General features: G+C 49.4%; 1 protein-coding gene and 1 pseudogene across 1 annotated transcript; one reads left to right on the forward strand and one right to left on the reverse strand.

Moving 5' to 3' along the window:
- LOC136017804 (olfactory receptor 5AP2-like) overlaps positions 1–15,720 on the reverse strand; it is a 313,756-nt pseudogene that overhangs the window by 107,520 nt on the left and 190,516 nt on the right.
- LOC136016295 (olfactory receptor 5AN6-like) lies at positions 1,458–2,474 on the forward strand. The gene has a single exon (XM_065683284.1). The coding sequence runs from the start codon at positions 1,548–1,550 to the stop codon at positions 2,472–2,474; it is 927 nt and encodes a 308-aa protein (XP_065539356.1). The 5' UTR covers positions 1,458–1,547.

The following is a 15,720-nucleotide window of genomic DNA, read 5'->3' on the forward strand; positions in this document are numbered from 1 at the left end:
TACAAGGAATTGAAAATGGGTGGAAAGCTGATTCATTGCCTGCAGTGCCTGACATTGCTGATGACTCTGGTACCAGCTCCCACTGGCAAGGTCCCCCCTCAGCTCCCTGCCATGATAATGTCAACCATGCCCCTTGTGCAGCTGTAGCTGCCTCAGAAATGCTCCAAAAGTGGATGTGAAAGGTGGGGTTGTTCTGTGGTTTGCTCTAAGGGAGCCCAAAGCCCTGTTGCTCACTCAAGATGAGGTCATCTCCTCTGGGTACACTTCTGCAAACCAAGCAGCACAGAGAAGAGATAATGACCTGCTGTGGGCTTTGTCACCTCCTGGGGCCCAAAGACATTCACAGTCCCACATCCCCACATCCCATGAAATAAGAAGGGGGTTTGTTGATGCTGGTTCATTCCCAGGCTCCCTGCACAGCTCCAGGCACGTTCATCTTCACATCCATCTCCAAGAGCATCAGGAGGGCAGCAGAGACAGAGCTGAGAGGTAAGTGAGGGGCAGCATCTTTCAGCCCATCATTCTGCTGTGGTTCTCGCTTGCCAACAAGCAGCAGCTCCTGTCTCCATCTCCTGCCCTGCTGCAGGGTCCTGGGCTTCTTGATGATGCTCTGGGCTTCCCAGGGAGCTGCTTGTGCTGTGTCCTCCCCACGCTGCTGCTGGGAAGGCAACTTTGGAGATCGCCCTCCTGTAGAACATCCTCCTGTACAGAGCTTTCCTGTACAGGACACTCAGGGTGCTCCCCATTGCTGAGATGAGGCAGGTCCAAAAGATGACTTTTTTTCCCCCAGAACATGTGTTCAGGAAAAGATTGGGGAGCTCAGGGGTTTGCCCATTTCTATTGGAGACTCAAGGAACAGGTTGAAGAACCATGAAAAGGTTTTAGATCTGAAAGAGTGTGTCAGGAGGGAGGGGAAACCAATATTAACCATTGTGTAAGGTTGCATAGGATCATAGTATGGCTTGTGTTGGAAGAGACCTTAAATATCACACAGTTCCAACCCCCTGTGACACCTTCCACCAGAGCAGGTTGCCCTTTCCAACCTGTACTTTCCATAGGTCAGGAATTCATTCCAGTTTGGAAGAAACTCAAGCAGAGAGGGAAGGAGCGCGTGGTTGGTAAATGCCCACAGACGGATGAAGGATGAACTCTGCACTGTGTTCCACATTGAGACAGATGAACTACAAGCCCCAGGCTGAGCACTAATGCAATGAAGTGTACCATTAAGGTAAAGCTACTCGGGTGTGCAACCTCCCACTGCTTTCCACAGAGGTCATTGCTCAACATCTCAAGGGGAGCCAGAGGAGCAGGCACCACGTTGTGCCATGGTGCTTAACTGCTTGAGCACCCCTTTGTTCTGCCTGTGCTGGGACAGGACTTTCACCAAGCTCTTCCTCATTGGTCTGTGCCTGAACTCTCCCTTTACATCCTGCAGGACTGTCTCTGAGCAGCTCCCACCACACAGAGGCTTTTCCACCTGGGACATCCCTGCCTGTTGGAGAAGAAACCTGCAGGCAGGAGCTCACACAGAAAGCACCATCCAGCCCATGGCACAAAGCAATTGCACCCAAGTGACCGAGTTCAGCCTGGCGGGCTTCACAGAGGACCCGGTGACTCAGGGCAACTTGTTCCTGCTCTTCCTGCTCACCTACCTTGTCACCATCGTGGGCAACCTGGGCATCATCATCTTAATCAGGGCCAGCCCCCACCTCCACTCCCCCATGTATTATTTCCTGGCCAACCTGGCCTTTGTAGACCTCTGTTCTTCCACCATCGTCACCCCCAAGATGTTGGTTGACTTGATGTCAGAGAAGAAGAGCATTGCTTATGCTGGGTGCATGGCTCAGGTCTTCCTCTTTCAAAATTTTGGGATAACTGAATGCTTCCTGCTGTCTTCGATGGCCTATGACCGTTACATGGCCATTTGCCATCCCCTGCTCTACCCCCTTGTCATGTCCCCAAAGTGCTGTTTCCAGCTGGTGTCTGGCTCGTACCTCATGGGGCTGACCAATGGCGTGGCACAGACCATCAGCATGTCCACCCTGTCCTTCTGCAGCTCCAGCACCATTGACCTCTTCTTCTGTGACATTTCCCCTCTCATCTCTCTCTCCACCTCCAACACCACCCTCAGCCACATCATTCTGACCACTGCAGCATCTCTCTTTGGTGTGTCCAGCATCCTGGTTGTCCTGCTCTCCTACATGGCCATCATTGCCACCATCCTGAGCATCAATTCAGCAGAGGGCAAGCGCAAAGCGTTCTCCACCTGCACCTCCCACCTCACCACTGTCAGCGTCTTCTATGGGGCATCCTTTTTTATGTATTTATTCCCCAGCTCAGACAGCTCAAGAGGAGCAGATAAATGGGCTGTGGTGCTCTACACCGTGGTGACTCCCATGCTGAACCCCTTGATCTACAGCCTGAGGAATAAGGCGGTGAAGGAAGCACTGAGGAGACTCTTGAAAATAAAATGATCTTGCATGTTGTAAGTTTAGGGCCAGATAGAATGGAGATGTGGGGGAGATGCTCAGGTTTTTGTTAAGTATGGACAACATGTTGGGGGTCTTCTGCTCCCAGACTTACATGATGCACTGGTTGATGTGATTGAGAATGCAAACAATTTCACTCTCCAAACTTTGATAATTGCATTAGGAGTTAATTTCACCTAATCAAGGCACAGGTAGACAACTACAAGCGTGTACTTCTCTTCATCTGAGGATGAGTGGGGACGTTATCACTCCCTCCAACTGCCTGACAGGAGGATGGAGCCAGAAGGGGCTGGGCTCTGCTCCCAAGGAACAAGGGATGGGACAAGAGGAACCGGCCTCAAGCTGCACCAGGGCAGGTTTAGATGGAGCTGAGGAACAATTCCTGCCCCAGAGGGTGCTCAGGCATTGGAACAGGCTGCCCAGTGCAGGGCTGCAGGCACCGGCCCTGAAAGTGCTCACACACCATGGAGAAGAGGCCTCAGTGCCATGGGTTAGGGGTAGCCTTGGCAGTGCTGGGAATGGTTGGACTGAATGAGCTTGAAGGGCTTTTTCTTTTTGCTCTCCATTTTGCATGGCAAATGAGAATAAACAGAGAGTGAATTCTACTGTTCCACTAAATCAAAGTCCATTTCTAGACAGTGTTGTTAAATTCATTAAGGGCCTTAAGAAAAGGACAAAAACACCTTTAGCAAGAGAAATAGAGATGACAGCAAATAAGTGTGATGCCATGCAGGAAGTATTTTTAGGTTTTGATGTACAAACCTCATTCAATGATTTCCAGCACCGTTCACCTCATTTCATTTCAGAGTGCAAAGAAATTAAGTGAAATATGATACTTGTGTGACCTTTACTATGAATGAAGGCGCTTTGAAAGCGTTTTAAGATGTGGTAGTGATGAATCCCCACCAAAGGGCAGATACTGTCAAGGAACCCCTGTTCACTGCTCCACACCTTTGCTTGCCATCCCCCTATTGACAGCAATAAAAGCCATGATCTCCATGGCAGCCTGACCAGAACAGAGTATATGAGCTATGGTGCTGTTCAGCAGCCTTCAGACCTGATACATGGCAACCCATGGCAGCCTGTGCTCAGTTCTCTCCTGCTGCCTTCCTGCACAGAGAGCTCCTGGGTAACGGGCAATCATTGCATACATAAAACACCCCAAAATACTTCAATGTGTGCATTACCTGAGCCCAGAGAGCTGCAGCCTCTGCCAGGACCATGGTGAAACCTGGAGCCATGGCTGAGCCTGAGGGCTCTCCTAGAGACATGAAATAACCTAGGCTGGAAGGAGAACCTCCATGATTGAATTGAATCAAGCCAGGATCAAAGAGTTTGCTGACTTCTTAACAGCACACAACTAACAGGCCAATCAGCTGAATCCTGCTTTGTTCCCAAAGCTTCCTGATAATTCCCTGGTTATTATTTAACCCAGCCAACGGTTGTTTTCCTGCTGAGCCTTGGGGACAACCAAGGACAGAGGTTTCACACCCTCCCTGGCCCCTATGTCAGTGTTTGACTGCTCTTACAGTGGGGTTTTCCCCCTCCCTCTGTTTCTAACTGGCATTTCCCACGCTGCAAATTCCCAAGAGCAAATCTCAGATTTACCCTCATCTGCAATACGAAAGACACAGAACACTTGTTGGTGGCATCAGGTCAAAAAGAAAGTGACACCATTAATTCTTCCATGAATCCTTTCTCTGTCCCTGAAATCATAGAATCATGGAATGGTTTGGGATGAAGGGAGCTTAAAGCTCCTCCGGCTCCAACCCCTGCCACCGGCAGAGACCCCTTCCACTGGAGCAGCTTGCTCCAAGCCCCTGTGTCCAACCTGGCCTTGAGCACTGCCAGGGATGGGGCAGCCACAGCTTCTCTGGGCACCCTGTGCCAGCGCCTCAGCACCCTCCCAGGGAAGAGCTTGTGCCTAAGAGCTCATCTCAGTCTCCCCTTGGGCAGGTTCAAGCCATTCCCCTTGGCCTTTCCCTACAGGCCCTTCTCCAAAGCCCCTCTCCAGGTTTCCTGGAGCCCCTCTTAAGGTATTCAAAGGCCACAATAAGCTCTCTCTGGAGCCTTCTACAACAATATTCAATGACTTTATGTCCAGCTGGTCTCTCCTTCACCATCACCAAGTGTTTAAATAGGAACATGAACCCTTAATGTCTTGAAAACACAAGTCTGAGGCTGCAACCCTATCGGTCTGATCATTGTGGCTTCCCATTGGAGCAGCTGCTCTCAAAACCAAAAGCTTTTTGCTCCTTGTGTGTGTGTTTAAGGAAACCAGTGGTTTGCTGTGTCTAAGGGCTGCCACTGCCTTCAATGGGGTTATCATCTGACCATGAGAGCAGAGGAAACACCAGGTGAGGTTCTAGGAAGCAGAAGCAGCAGCCAGCATTGCAATGCATCTTCCTGGTGGGTCATGATGAGCAGGCAACGAGGGGGCTGGCTTCTGGCATTCCTGCTGATGAGCTCCTAATGGCTTTAGCTCCTCACTTCCAGGTGGAGCTGCTTTCATTGTAGTTAAATCTGGCTTAAGAGCAGCTGAGCAAATGCTGGGTAGGAACTACCTCCCCTTCTTTGTGTGCTTAGTGATTGGATTTAGGAATCACCTCAAATATCTTTAGGCAAGCACTTATCTCCTTACATTTGAATGCACCAGGTCACCTCTATGTGTTTACTGGGCCCATGAGCTCACTTTATTGTCGAGGGAGATTTGGTGGGGTTCCTACATCCCACTGCAAGGGGGACACCTCCATTGGTTCAGTTGAAGACATCTGAATTAACTCTGCTGATTGCATTGGGCTGAGTCTCATCAGCTGTAATGAGACCTTGGCTCATAAATAGGTGAGGAGAAGCACTCTTGTTTGTTTCTCAATGTGAGCTGCATCTGAAAGAGTGAGAATAAGGTCCTGTTAGGAGGTTTCTGGTATGTTTCCTTTAGCTGGTGGGTTAAAAAAGATCCAGAAGCAAGGGAAATGTGGTTTTTCCCCCTTTTGATTGGAAAGGATTCTGACACTTGGGCTTCAAACAGGTTGATCCTACCCTGGGGTGGGGACTCCTTTCCACTGTGTGAAAGCTATATGTATGGGAAGAACCAGGAGCATGGAGTAGCACCTTTAGGCTAGCTGGAAACAGAAATACCTTAGTTTCCCTTAGTGCAGAAAGGAAAGGCAGAGTTTCAGTTTGGTCTTGTTCCCTTTAAAACTGATGTCCAAGGTGTCTCGCTTTTGAAAGAGAATTGGGAGATATTAGAATGGTTTCTTTTAGACACTGTTGCTACCTTGGAGCTGAGGTACTGTGGGGAGGTCCCTGCACACAGTGGTGCTCCTCTTTGGCTCTCTTTAAAGAGATTAAAGAGAGAAACCCCTGTGGTACTGGCAAGGTTTTTGCAAATGAGAAACTTTCTCTGGTTGCACCCAACAGCCCAGCCAGGGCTCACTGCTCTGGCAGTCCCTCTCCATTCAGACCATGTCCCTGCATGGGCAAAGGAGGAGACAGTCTTCTCAGTGAGGCAAATAGAGTAATCAATTAAGCATTCTATTCAGTGTTATTCTCTGGTCATTAGTGTCTCCTCCACTTCCAAATACGATATTAGAATTATGGTACCTAGTAGGTGGGCAGCACTTTTGTTTGGAAATGGCTTTCAAGTCTTAGTAAAGACTCTTTAATCTTTCCAGCTTGATTGTTTCTTTTCTTTGAAGATGCTGAGGAGCCTTCCCTAAGAAAAGCTCTTTCTCAATAACTTCAGAGTGTTTCTGATTTTGTTCTCTTCTGTCTCCCAGAAGACAACCCATCTCAAAGGCTGAGGAATTAACAGCTCCAGATGTTTAACTTATGAACTCCCTGAAGAAATTCTTCAGTTACATCTGAAGGGGAGAGAAAACAAGATTGCCATGGGGTTATGTGCCCAATGAGGCTGCTGGCAGCGTATCCCAACCATCTAAGATAGAAAGTAATAAACGGTAAAAACAGGAGTCTCTGGTAGATGTAGCCAAACAGAGACTTTAAGGATTTACTTCTCTGAAGCTCTGACTTATAAAACAAGCCAGAAGGTGAGAAAAGTCTTTTCTCAAGATAGAGAGGATTCTGTGCAGTACAGTCATGCAGATCCACACACTGAGTCCAAGTCTGTGTGTGTCACTTGTCACTTGTAATACCAGTCTTACACATTTTATTTGTACTCCTCTGTCACACATATAAAATCATAGAATCATAGAATAGTTTGGGTTGGAAAGGACCTTAAGATCATCCAGTTCCAATCCCTATGCCATGGGCAGGGACACCTCACACTAAACCGTGTCGCCCAAGGCTCTGTCCAGCCTGGCCTTGAACATTGCCAGGGATGGAGCACTCACAACCTCCCTGGGCAACCCATTCCATTGCCTCACCACTCTCACAGGAAAGAATTTCCTCCTTATATCCAATCTAAACTTCCCCTGTTTCAGTTTTAACCCGTTACCTCTTGTCCTGTCACTACAGTCCCTGATGAAGAGTCCCTCCCCAGCATCCCTATAGGCCCCCTTCAGGTACTGGAAGGCTGCTATGAGGTCTCCACGCAGCCTTCTCTTCTCCAGGCTGAACAGCCCCAACTTCCTCAGCCTGTCTTCATACGGGAGGTGCTCCAGTCCCCTGATCATCCTTGTGGCCTCCTCTGGACTTGTTCCAACAGTTCCATGTCCTTTTTATGTTCAGGACACCTCACTTCTTCCTCATTCCCGCCCCCCCCTCCCCCCCCCCAATCCGGTGAAGGAGGTGGTTGCGTATAGTTAAAGTTGCAGTAATGTATCTGCCTTCTTACATGTGTTTCTCCTCTCGATCTTCCAAGGGTGGACTAAACTGAGGACTAATATCCCTCACTAAGGTGAAATTGGGGTCCAATCTGTTGACCTGATCGATGAGGTGCCAGGTATCTGCTGCCTGTGCTTCTGCTCTGCAGGTGCGTGCTGTGAAGACAGAGAAGGGCAGGAGGTTGGAGTCGATGGATGGTGACTTTCTCTAGGGGCTGGGGAAGGAAAGCTCTTTCAGAGGATGTAGTAACATGTATTCCTCTGACAAGAAAATAAACCCAAACCCAAGGCTAATAAGCAAATGTCAGGCCAGGTACACTGCTGCTGTGCTGCTGTCAGGGGTCAGGGGCTGCTCTGCCAAATGCTGGCAGGTGTGAGCATTGCATTTCTGTCCCAGCCAGCCCTCGAGCCATGGGGCCCAGCCCAGCTGAGCAAAGCTGCTGTTGCCTGGGCAGGGGCTGCAGGGGCTGAGAGCTTGGATCTCACAGGGGAAGGAATAGAACTGAAAGCTCCTAGAAGCATCAGACAAGTGATGAAGGAAGCTGCATCTTTCTGGCCCAGGGAAGTTTCTTCTCGCGGTGGGAGGAAGCTGTTGAGGTGGGGAAGGGGAGGCTTAATTTGGTGCTGAAGCTTGAGCCCTGGGTTGGTGCCGTGGCTTCCTGGTGCCCTGCAGCACGGGCTGGCCACAGGCAGAGCGACCATGAGGAGGAACTGCTGCCTTGAGGCCTGCCACAGTGACCAGGGAGCAGTGACCCGGTGTCACCCGTGGGGCTGCCTGGGGTGGTCACACGTGCAAGTCTGGCTGTGAAAACCTCCCCGTGCCAGGGGGTTCTGACTTGTGCTGATGCAGGTGCCTGAGCTCATTCTGATCTGACAGGGACTGATGTCTGCTGGTGGAAATGAGCCACTTCTCCACGTTGTCAACTTGGGGCATGTGTGAGTGCCCCAGGCTGAGGCTGGGGCAGGAAGCGGGGAGGACACAATGTACATACCTGAAGGAACTCACTTGGTGTGAGAACAGCTTAGGAAAACGGAAGGATAAAACTTCACCATTGCTCTAATGACACTAATCTCTTACAGAGTTTGGGTTTGTGCTTAATGTCTGCGATCTGTAGCAATGGCCCCGTCCTGAAGTGGGACAGCCCTCCAGGTGCTGGGCATATGGGATTTCTATTTTAAATGCCCATGAATTCAAGCAGAATGAGGCCCTGCTCACCTCTTTGCCACTTCTTTTAAGCCTCTCGTCTGTCTAGAAATACGTAACGGGGTCGGTATTGCTATAGACATGAGTTCCTTGTTTCTTCACAGCAGCAGTGTTACAGCCTGATGTACTTCAGCTGGGAGTCAACCTTAAATTAGTTACACACTGCACTCTTCCACAGAGATTTTGTTCTTTATCTAGCATTAAATAGACCTTCAGTAGCCATTAAATAGCAGAAACTGTCTCGACTCAGGAGCCTGCAGGGAAATGCTGGTGTGCTCTTTATGGGGGCTGTAGTCCCAAAGTAAGACAACCCAACAGGAAGATCACACGTTTGAGACCTGTTGCTCTGTCTTTGTTCTGTACAGGGGGAAGGTAAATAAGTAGGTTCTCTATGAGCCAGGTTCCAGCTTTACCATCAGACGGGGTTCTGGAAAAGAACCTTCTCCACGAAGGAAAAGCTTGAACAGGGCACTGTTGTAAACCTGTAAACCTGCAAAGCTGTGCTGACTGTAGAAACCTGGGTTGAGCGACAAACGGGAAAAGGTCACTAACAAACAGCTGCCTGAAGGAGGAAGAGCCCAGAAACCTGCTGAGCACAGGCAGTGCTTGTTTGAGGCTTCACATCTAGTGATGCCAACATCTGCCGGCCTTCAGCAAACTGCTGCAGCCCCACATGTGCCAGAGGAACAGACAAGGTAGCACCAATTGCAGGCAGTGCAGGGACATTAAGTGACATTTATCCTGCTCTGCTGTTAACACTGTTGTAGGTTTTTCCTGTGACTGAGTCCAGGAGAAATATTTGCCCTGCAAATATGACTGAACACCTGAAAAATAACCAGGTTCTGTCGGGTATTACTGCAAAGTAAGACACTGATTTCAAGCTAATATTCAGATGGGAGGATTTAAATAAATACATTTCAATTGAAGGCTACAGTGGCAAATAAAAAATCAACAAGCGCTTCCTGTGTATTAGCCTGATACCAAATCAAACTCATTTCCCCCAATCATAAAAGTTTATGCTACACCTGCACCAAAAAGAGCTGCAAAACCCCAGCTTTTTGCAATTTAGCACACAGAGAAACACAGCAGATGCCTCAGGATGATGGGCGCTGCACTCCTGTGACATCAGTTTCCCAGTTAATTACTACCTTTTCTTTAAGGGCTCCCCAACCACAACCCTACATCTGCAGGTAGTCAGTAGCTGTGACCCAGCTCTAGAACCAGGTCATGCTTGAAGATTCTAGATGAACATAAGTTTTTAATCAAGGGCCTGATGCGAGAGCAGCAGGCAAGAAGGAAACCCAAAGATGAGCCTTGATATGGGGAGGTGATCAATACTAAAGATGAAAAGCAGCAACCTCCATTCCATGCCAATCCATTCCCTCCCATCCCATGCCATTCCATTCCCTACACCCACCCCGACCTGAATAACAATGGCACTGCTATTCCCCTGCAATGCCAGGACTTTTCAGCTCCAAAACCACTTTCAAGGACATGAAACACAAAGCTTACAGTGCAAAAGAGGTTTAATTTTAGGATTCCGTTTGATTTTAGTTTGGTTTCTTATCTTTTGCCTTACGCTATCTTCTTTTTACCGAATTTTCCATGATGTCATGGGGTTTTGTTTTGGGTTGGTTTCAGAGCAGATGCTCACGAGCATCAAGACCTCCAAGCACAGGCTGCTGTGCAGAAGCCAGAGCCCCCGGGGACATGGAGCCGAGGGAAGAGCAGAAGGGGCTCCCTCTGCGAGCTTGAGCAGCGGGCAAGAAGCGAGCCCAAAGGGGAGCCCTGTCAAGGGGCTGTGCTCAGTGCTACAGAGGACAAGCAGCAACGTCCAGGGCTACCCCGGGAGTCGTGAGAGCTTCCTCCCCCCGCATGGGGGCATGAGGGGCCACCTGCGTGGAGCATGTGAAATAGGAGCACTGGTATTGTTTCCTAAAGAAGGCAAACTGTTGTTTGGAAAGATGAAGTCGCGTCAATATTTTTATGGGTATTATTCTTTTTACATGCATGAACATTATAATGCTAGCTGCTTTATTAAGGCTCTCATTGGTTCAATAGGTGTACCCAGCCTTTTTGCATTTTATGCCAGTCTTTCTTTTCAGAAGCCGCAACTTCGGAAAAAGACTTGTGGCAATTAATACTACCGAGAAAACATGGCTGTCCAGGTTCCCAGACTATAAATAAACAAGCCATTGAGTAGGAAGTGAGGTCCCTTGTCAATATGATATGTTTGTGTCCAGGTTCATAAATATTTGCTGAACAGCATAAGGAATTCAATCTGAAGCAGCTTGCTCACATGTGTTCCTTCTGGCATTGTGATTATCATGTTTATTTACAACTGGTTTGTTTTGTTTTGTTTCTTTTCATTGTAACTATAATCACAGAATCACAGAATCACAAGGGTTGGAAGGGACCTCAAAAGATCATCTAGTCCAACCCCCCTGCAAGAGCAGGGTAAGCTACAGTACATCACACAGGAACTTGTCCAGGCGGGCCTTGAATATCTCCAATGTAGGAGACTCCACAACCCGCCTGGCAACCTGTTCCAGTGCTCTGTCACTCTTACAGTAAAGAAGTTCTTCCTGATGTTAACGTGGAACTTCCTATGCTCCAGTTTACACCCATTGCCCCTTGTCCTATCACTGGTTATCACTGAAAAAAGCCTAGCTCCATCATCCTGACACCCACCCTTTACATATTTGTAAACACTGATGAGGTCACCCCTCAGTCTCCTCCAAGCTAAAGAGACCCAGCTCCCTCAGCCTCTCCTCATAAGGGAGATGTTCCACTCCCTTAATCATCTTTGTGGCTCTGCGCTGGACTCTTTCAAGCAATTCACTGTCCTTCTTGAACAGAGGGGCCCAGAACTGGACGCAATATTCCAGATGCGGCCTCACCAAGGCTGAGTAGAGGGGGAGGAGAACCTCTCTTGACCTACTAACCACTCCCTTTCTAATGCACCCTAAGATGCCATTTGCCTTCTTGGCCACAAGAGCACATTGCTGGCCCATGGTCATCCTCCTATCCACCAGGACCCCCAGGCCCCTTTTCCCTTTGCTACTTTCCAGCAGGTCAACCCCCAACCTGTACTGGTACATGGGGTTGTTCTTCCCCAGATGCAAGACTCTACACTTGCCCTCGTTGAATTTCATCAAGTTTCTCCCTGCCCAACTCTCCAGCCTGTCCAGGTCTCGCTGAATGGCAGCACAGCCTTCTGGTGTGTCAGCCACTCCTCCCAGTTTTGTGTCATCAGCAAACTTGATGATGGTGCACTCAGTTCCCTCATCCAGGTCGTTGATGAAAATATTAAACAGCACCGGTCCCAGCACCGACCCCTGAGGGACTCCACTAGTCACAGACCTCCAGCTAGATTCTGCGCCATTGACCACAACTCTCTGCCTTCTTCCTTTCAACCAGTTCTCGATCCACCTCACTACTTGATCGTCAAGCCCACACTTCCTTAGCTTATCTATGAGGATGCTGTGAGAGGCAGTATCAAATGCCTTACTGAAATCAAGAAAAAACACATCTACTGCTCTACCATCATCCCTCCACGTAGTCACTTCCTCAGAGAAGGCTATGAGGTTGGTCAAACACGACTTCCCCCTCATAAAACCATGTTGGCTGTTCTTAATGACCCCCTCATCCTTGATACGCCTAGAGATGGAGTCAAGAATAAGTTGTTCCATCACCCTTCCAGGGATGGAGGTAAGGCTGACCGGTCTATAATTACCCGGGTCCTCCTTCTTGCCCTTCTTATAGACTGGTGTGACATTTGCCATCTGCCAATCCTCAGGCACCTCGCCCGTTTCCCACGACTTACCAAAGATGATGGAGGGTGGCCTAGCAATGACCTCCGCCAGCTCCCTCAGCACCCGTGGGTGCATTCCATCCGGACCCATTGATTTACAGATGTCCAGATTGCATAGCTGATCCCTAACCCAATCCTCATCTACCAAAGCAAACTCCTCCTTTGTCCTGACTCCTTCTGGGGCTATAGAAATCCGGGGCCCTCGGGGAGAGTCTGCAGGAGTAAAGACGGAGGCAAAGAAGGCATTCAGCACCTCTGCCTTCTTTATATCCTCTGTCTCCAGGGCACCCACTTCGTTCAGCAGTGGGCCTATATTGCCTCTTGTGTTAGTTTTATTTGCTATGTATTTGAAGAAGCCCTTTCTATTGTCTTTAACCTGACTAGCAAGATTGAGTTCCAAGGAGGCCTCAGCTGTCCTAATTGCCTCCCTACATCCTCTAACAACTGTCCTATATTCCTCCCAAGCGGCCAGCCCCTCCTTACATAATCCATAAATTCTCCTTTTCCACTTGAGTTTGCCCAGCAGCTCCTTGTTTAACCACGCCGGTCTCCTAGATCCCTTACTTGATTTCCTACTCATTGGGATGCTCCGATCCTGAGCTTCGAAGAAGCGGTCCTTGAATGCTAAGCAACTATCTTGAGCCCCTTTACCGCCTAGTACACTTTCCCATGAGACTTCCCTTAGCAGTTGATTGAAGAGGCCAAAGTTGGCCCTTCAGAAATCCAGAACTGTGGCTTTGCTAGGTATTCTATTCCTCCCACACAGGATCCTAAACTCCACCATCTCATGGTCACTGCAGCCAAGGCTGTCATTGACCGTCACCACTTCGACCAAACCCTCCTTGTTGGCGAGTACTAAATCTAGCAGCGCTGCTCTCCTAGTTGGTACGTCCACCATTTGCATTAAGAAATTATCATCAATGCACTCGAGGAACCTCCTAGACTGTGAATGACTGGCTGTGTGAGTCTTCCAGCAAATATCGGGGTAGTTAAAATCCCCCACGACGACTAAGGCATGTAGTTGCGAGGCTACTTCCAGTTGCCTGTAGAAAGCCTCATCAACTCCTTCGTCCTGATCAGGAGGTCTGTAATAGACCCCCACAACTGTATCACCCGTGCCAGTCTGTCCCTTAATTCGTACCCACAGACATTCCACTTGCTCCTCATCCGACCCCGGACAGAACTCAATACATTCTAGTTGCTCTCTCACGTAAAGAGCAACTCCACCACCTCGCTTCGCTGACCTATCTTTCCTAAAAAGGACATAGCCATCCATGACCACATTCCAGTCATGTGAACTGTCCCACCATGTCTCTGTAATTGCCACTAGATCATAACCTTTAGACCGCACACAGACTTCTAACTCCTCCTGTTTATTCCCCATGCTGCGTGCATTGGTGTACAGGCATTTCAGGGAGCCAGTCCTAGTACCCTTTTTCCCCTGCGGGACAGGGTCTAAAAAGCTATCCTTTCCCATCTCTATCAGCTCTAAGTTCCCGTCAACCGAAACCATGCTATTAACCTATGCATTCTCACACAGAGGTTTAGGTTGGTTTTCCCCCTCCTCCTGACACACTTGGTTTGCCCTAAAATCTTTTCCTGGGTCTTTTGCTGGATCCTCGACACTACAACAGAAACAGGCAACCCCCAGAGCTCAAAAATCTCTCCTTGATGTTTTTATTTTTTTTGGGGGGGGGGGGGGAGTCATCTTTCAGAACTGCCTCACCTCAGCACATGGGGAGCACCCTGAATGTCCTGTACAGGAAAGCTTCTGGTGCTCATCCAGGAAACCTTTGTAGTCAGTGAGGAAAGGAAGCCTCCTGAGAGTGTTCCCCACCAGGGTGATCTCCAAAGCTGCCTTCTCAGCAGCAGCGTGGGGAGGACACAGCACAAGCAGCTCTCTGGGAAGCCCAGAGCATCATCAAGAAGCCCAGGACCCTGCAGTAGGGCAGGAGATGGAGACAGGAGCTGCTGCTTGTTGGCAAGAGAGAACCACAGCAGAATGATGGGCTGAAAGATGCTGCCCCTCACTTACCTCTCAGCTCTGTCTCTGCTGCCCTCCTGATGCTCTCGGAGATGGATGTGAAGACGAACATGCCTGGAGCTGTGCAGTGAGCCTGGGAATGAACCAGCATCAGCAACTCCCTGCCTATTTCATGGGATGTGGGGATGTGGGACTGTGAATGTCTTTGGGCCCCAGGAGGTGACAAAGCCCACAGCAGGTCATTATCTCTTCTCTGTGCTGCTTGGTTTGCAGAAGAAGTGTACCCGGAGGAGATGACCTCATCTTGAGCGAGCAACAGGGCTTTGGGCTCCCTTAGAGCAAACCACAGAACAACCCCACCTTTCACATCCACTTTTGGAGCATTTCTGAGGCAGTCACAGCTGCACAGGGGCCATGGTTGACATCATCATGGCAGGGAGGTGAGGGAGGACCTTGCCAGTGGGAGTTGGTACCAGGGTCCATCAGCAATGTCAGGCACCATGTGCAATGAACCAGCTTTCCCCCCCTCTTCAATTCCTTGTACTCAAAGCATAGCTCCCAAGTTTGGCTGCAAAGAGCCAACAGAAGATCGTGGTGACCTTGCTATTGGTGAGATAAATGCTGTCCACTACTTCTTGTCCAAGCAGCCATCAATGCTCACATCACCCAAGGCACTCAGGTTGGTCAGGCATGACTTGGCATTAGTACTCCTCATGGTCACCCTCATGTCCTTCTTCTGCCTGGAGATGGCTTCCTGGGAAATTTGGCTCTTAATCCCATCAGGACTGAGGCAGCCCCAGTCCTTGAAGCTCTCCTTGATGATGACATAGACCTTCTTCCACCCATCGTGCTGGAAGCACTAGAGACAAAGGAGAGCCGGAGGAGCAGTGCCTGAAAGTAGAAGGAAGGAGATGGGGAGGAACAGTGAGGAATGTGGTAAAGGAGTGAAATGGGCAGCAACAGGAGAAAAGGGCTTCAGGGAGATGTTATTGTGGTCTTTCAATACCATAAGGGACATTGCAGAAAACCTGGAGAGGGGCTTTGGACCAAGGCCTGTAGGGACAGGCCAGGGGGAATGGCTTGAACCTGCCAGAGGGGAGATTGAAATGAGCTCTTAGGCAGAAGCTCTTCCCTGGGAGGGTGCTGAGGCGCTGGCACAGGGTGCCCAGAGAAGCTGTGGCTGCCCCATCCCTGGCAGTGCTCCAGGCCAGGTTGGACACAGGGGCTTGGAGCAAGCTGCTCCAGTGGAAGGGGTCCCTGCCCGTGGCAGGGGCTGGAATTGATGAGCTTTAAGCTCCTTTCATCCGAAACCAGTCTGGGATTCTATGAAAGAAACTGAACCAGGGCGTTCTCCGGCTCCATAAACTAAAATCTCTTCAAGTAAGTAGACAGGGAAGTGTTTCATGAATCCATGCACCAAGACCACAGTGTAGTGGATAAAACGT

This window comes from Lathamus discolor, chromosome 6 (assembly GCF_037157495.1).
Source record: "Lathamus discolor isolate bLatDis1 chromosome 6, bLatDis1.hap1, whole genome shotgun sequence".
NCBI classification, from domain to species: domain Eukaryota; kingdom Metazoa; phylum Chordata; class Aves; order Psittaciformes; family Psittacidae; genus Lathamus; species Lathamus discolor.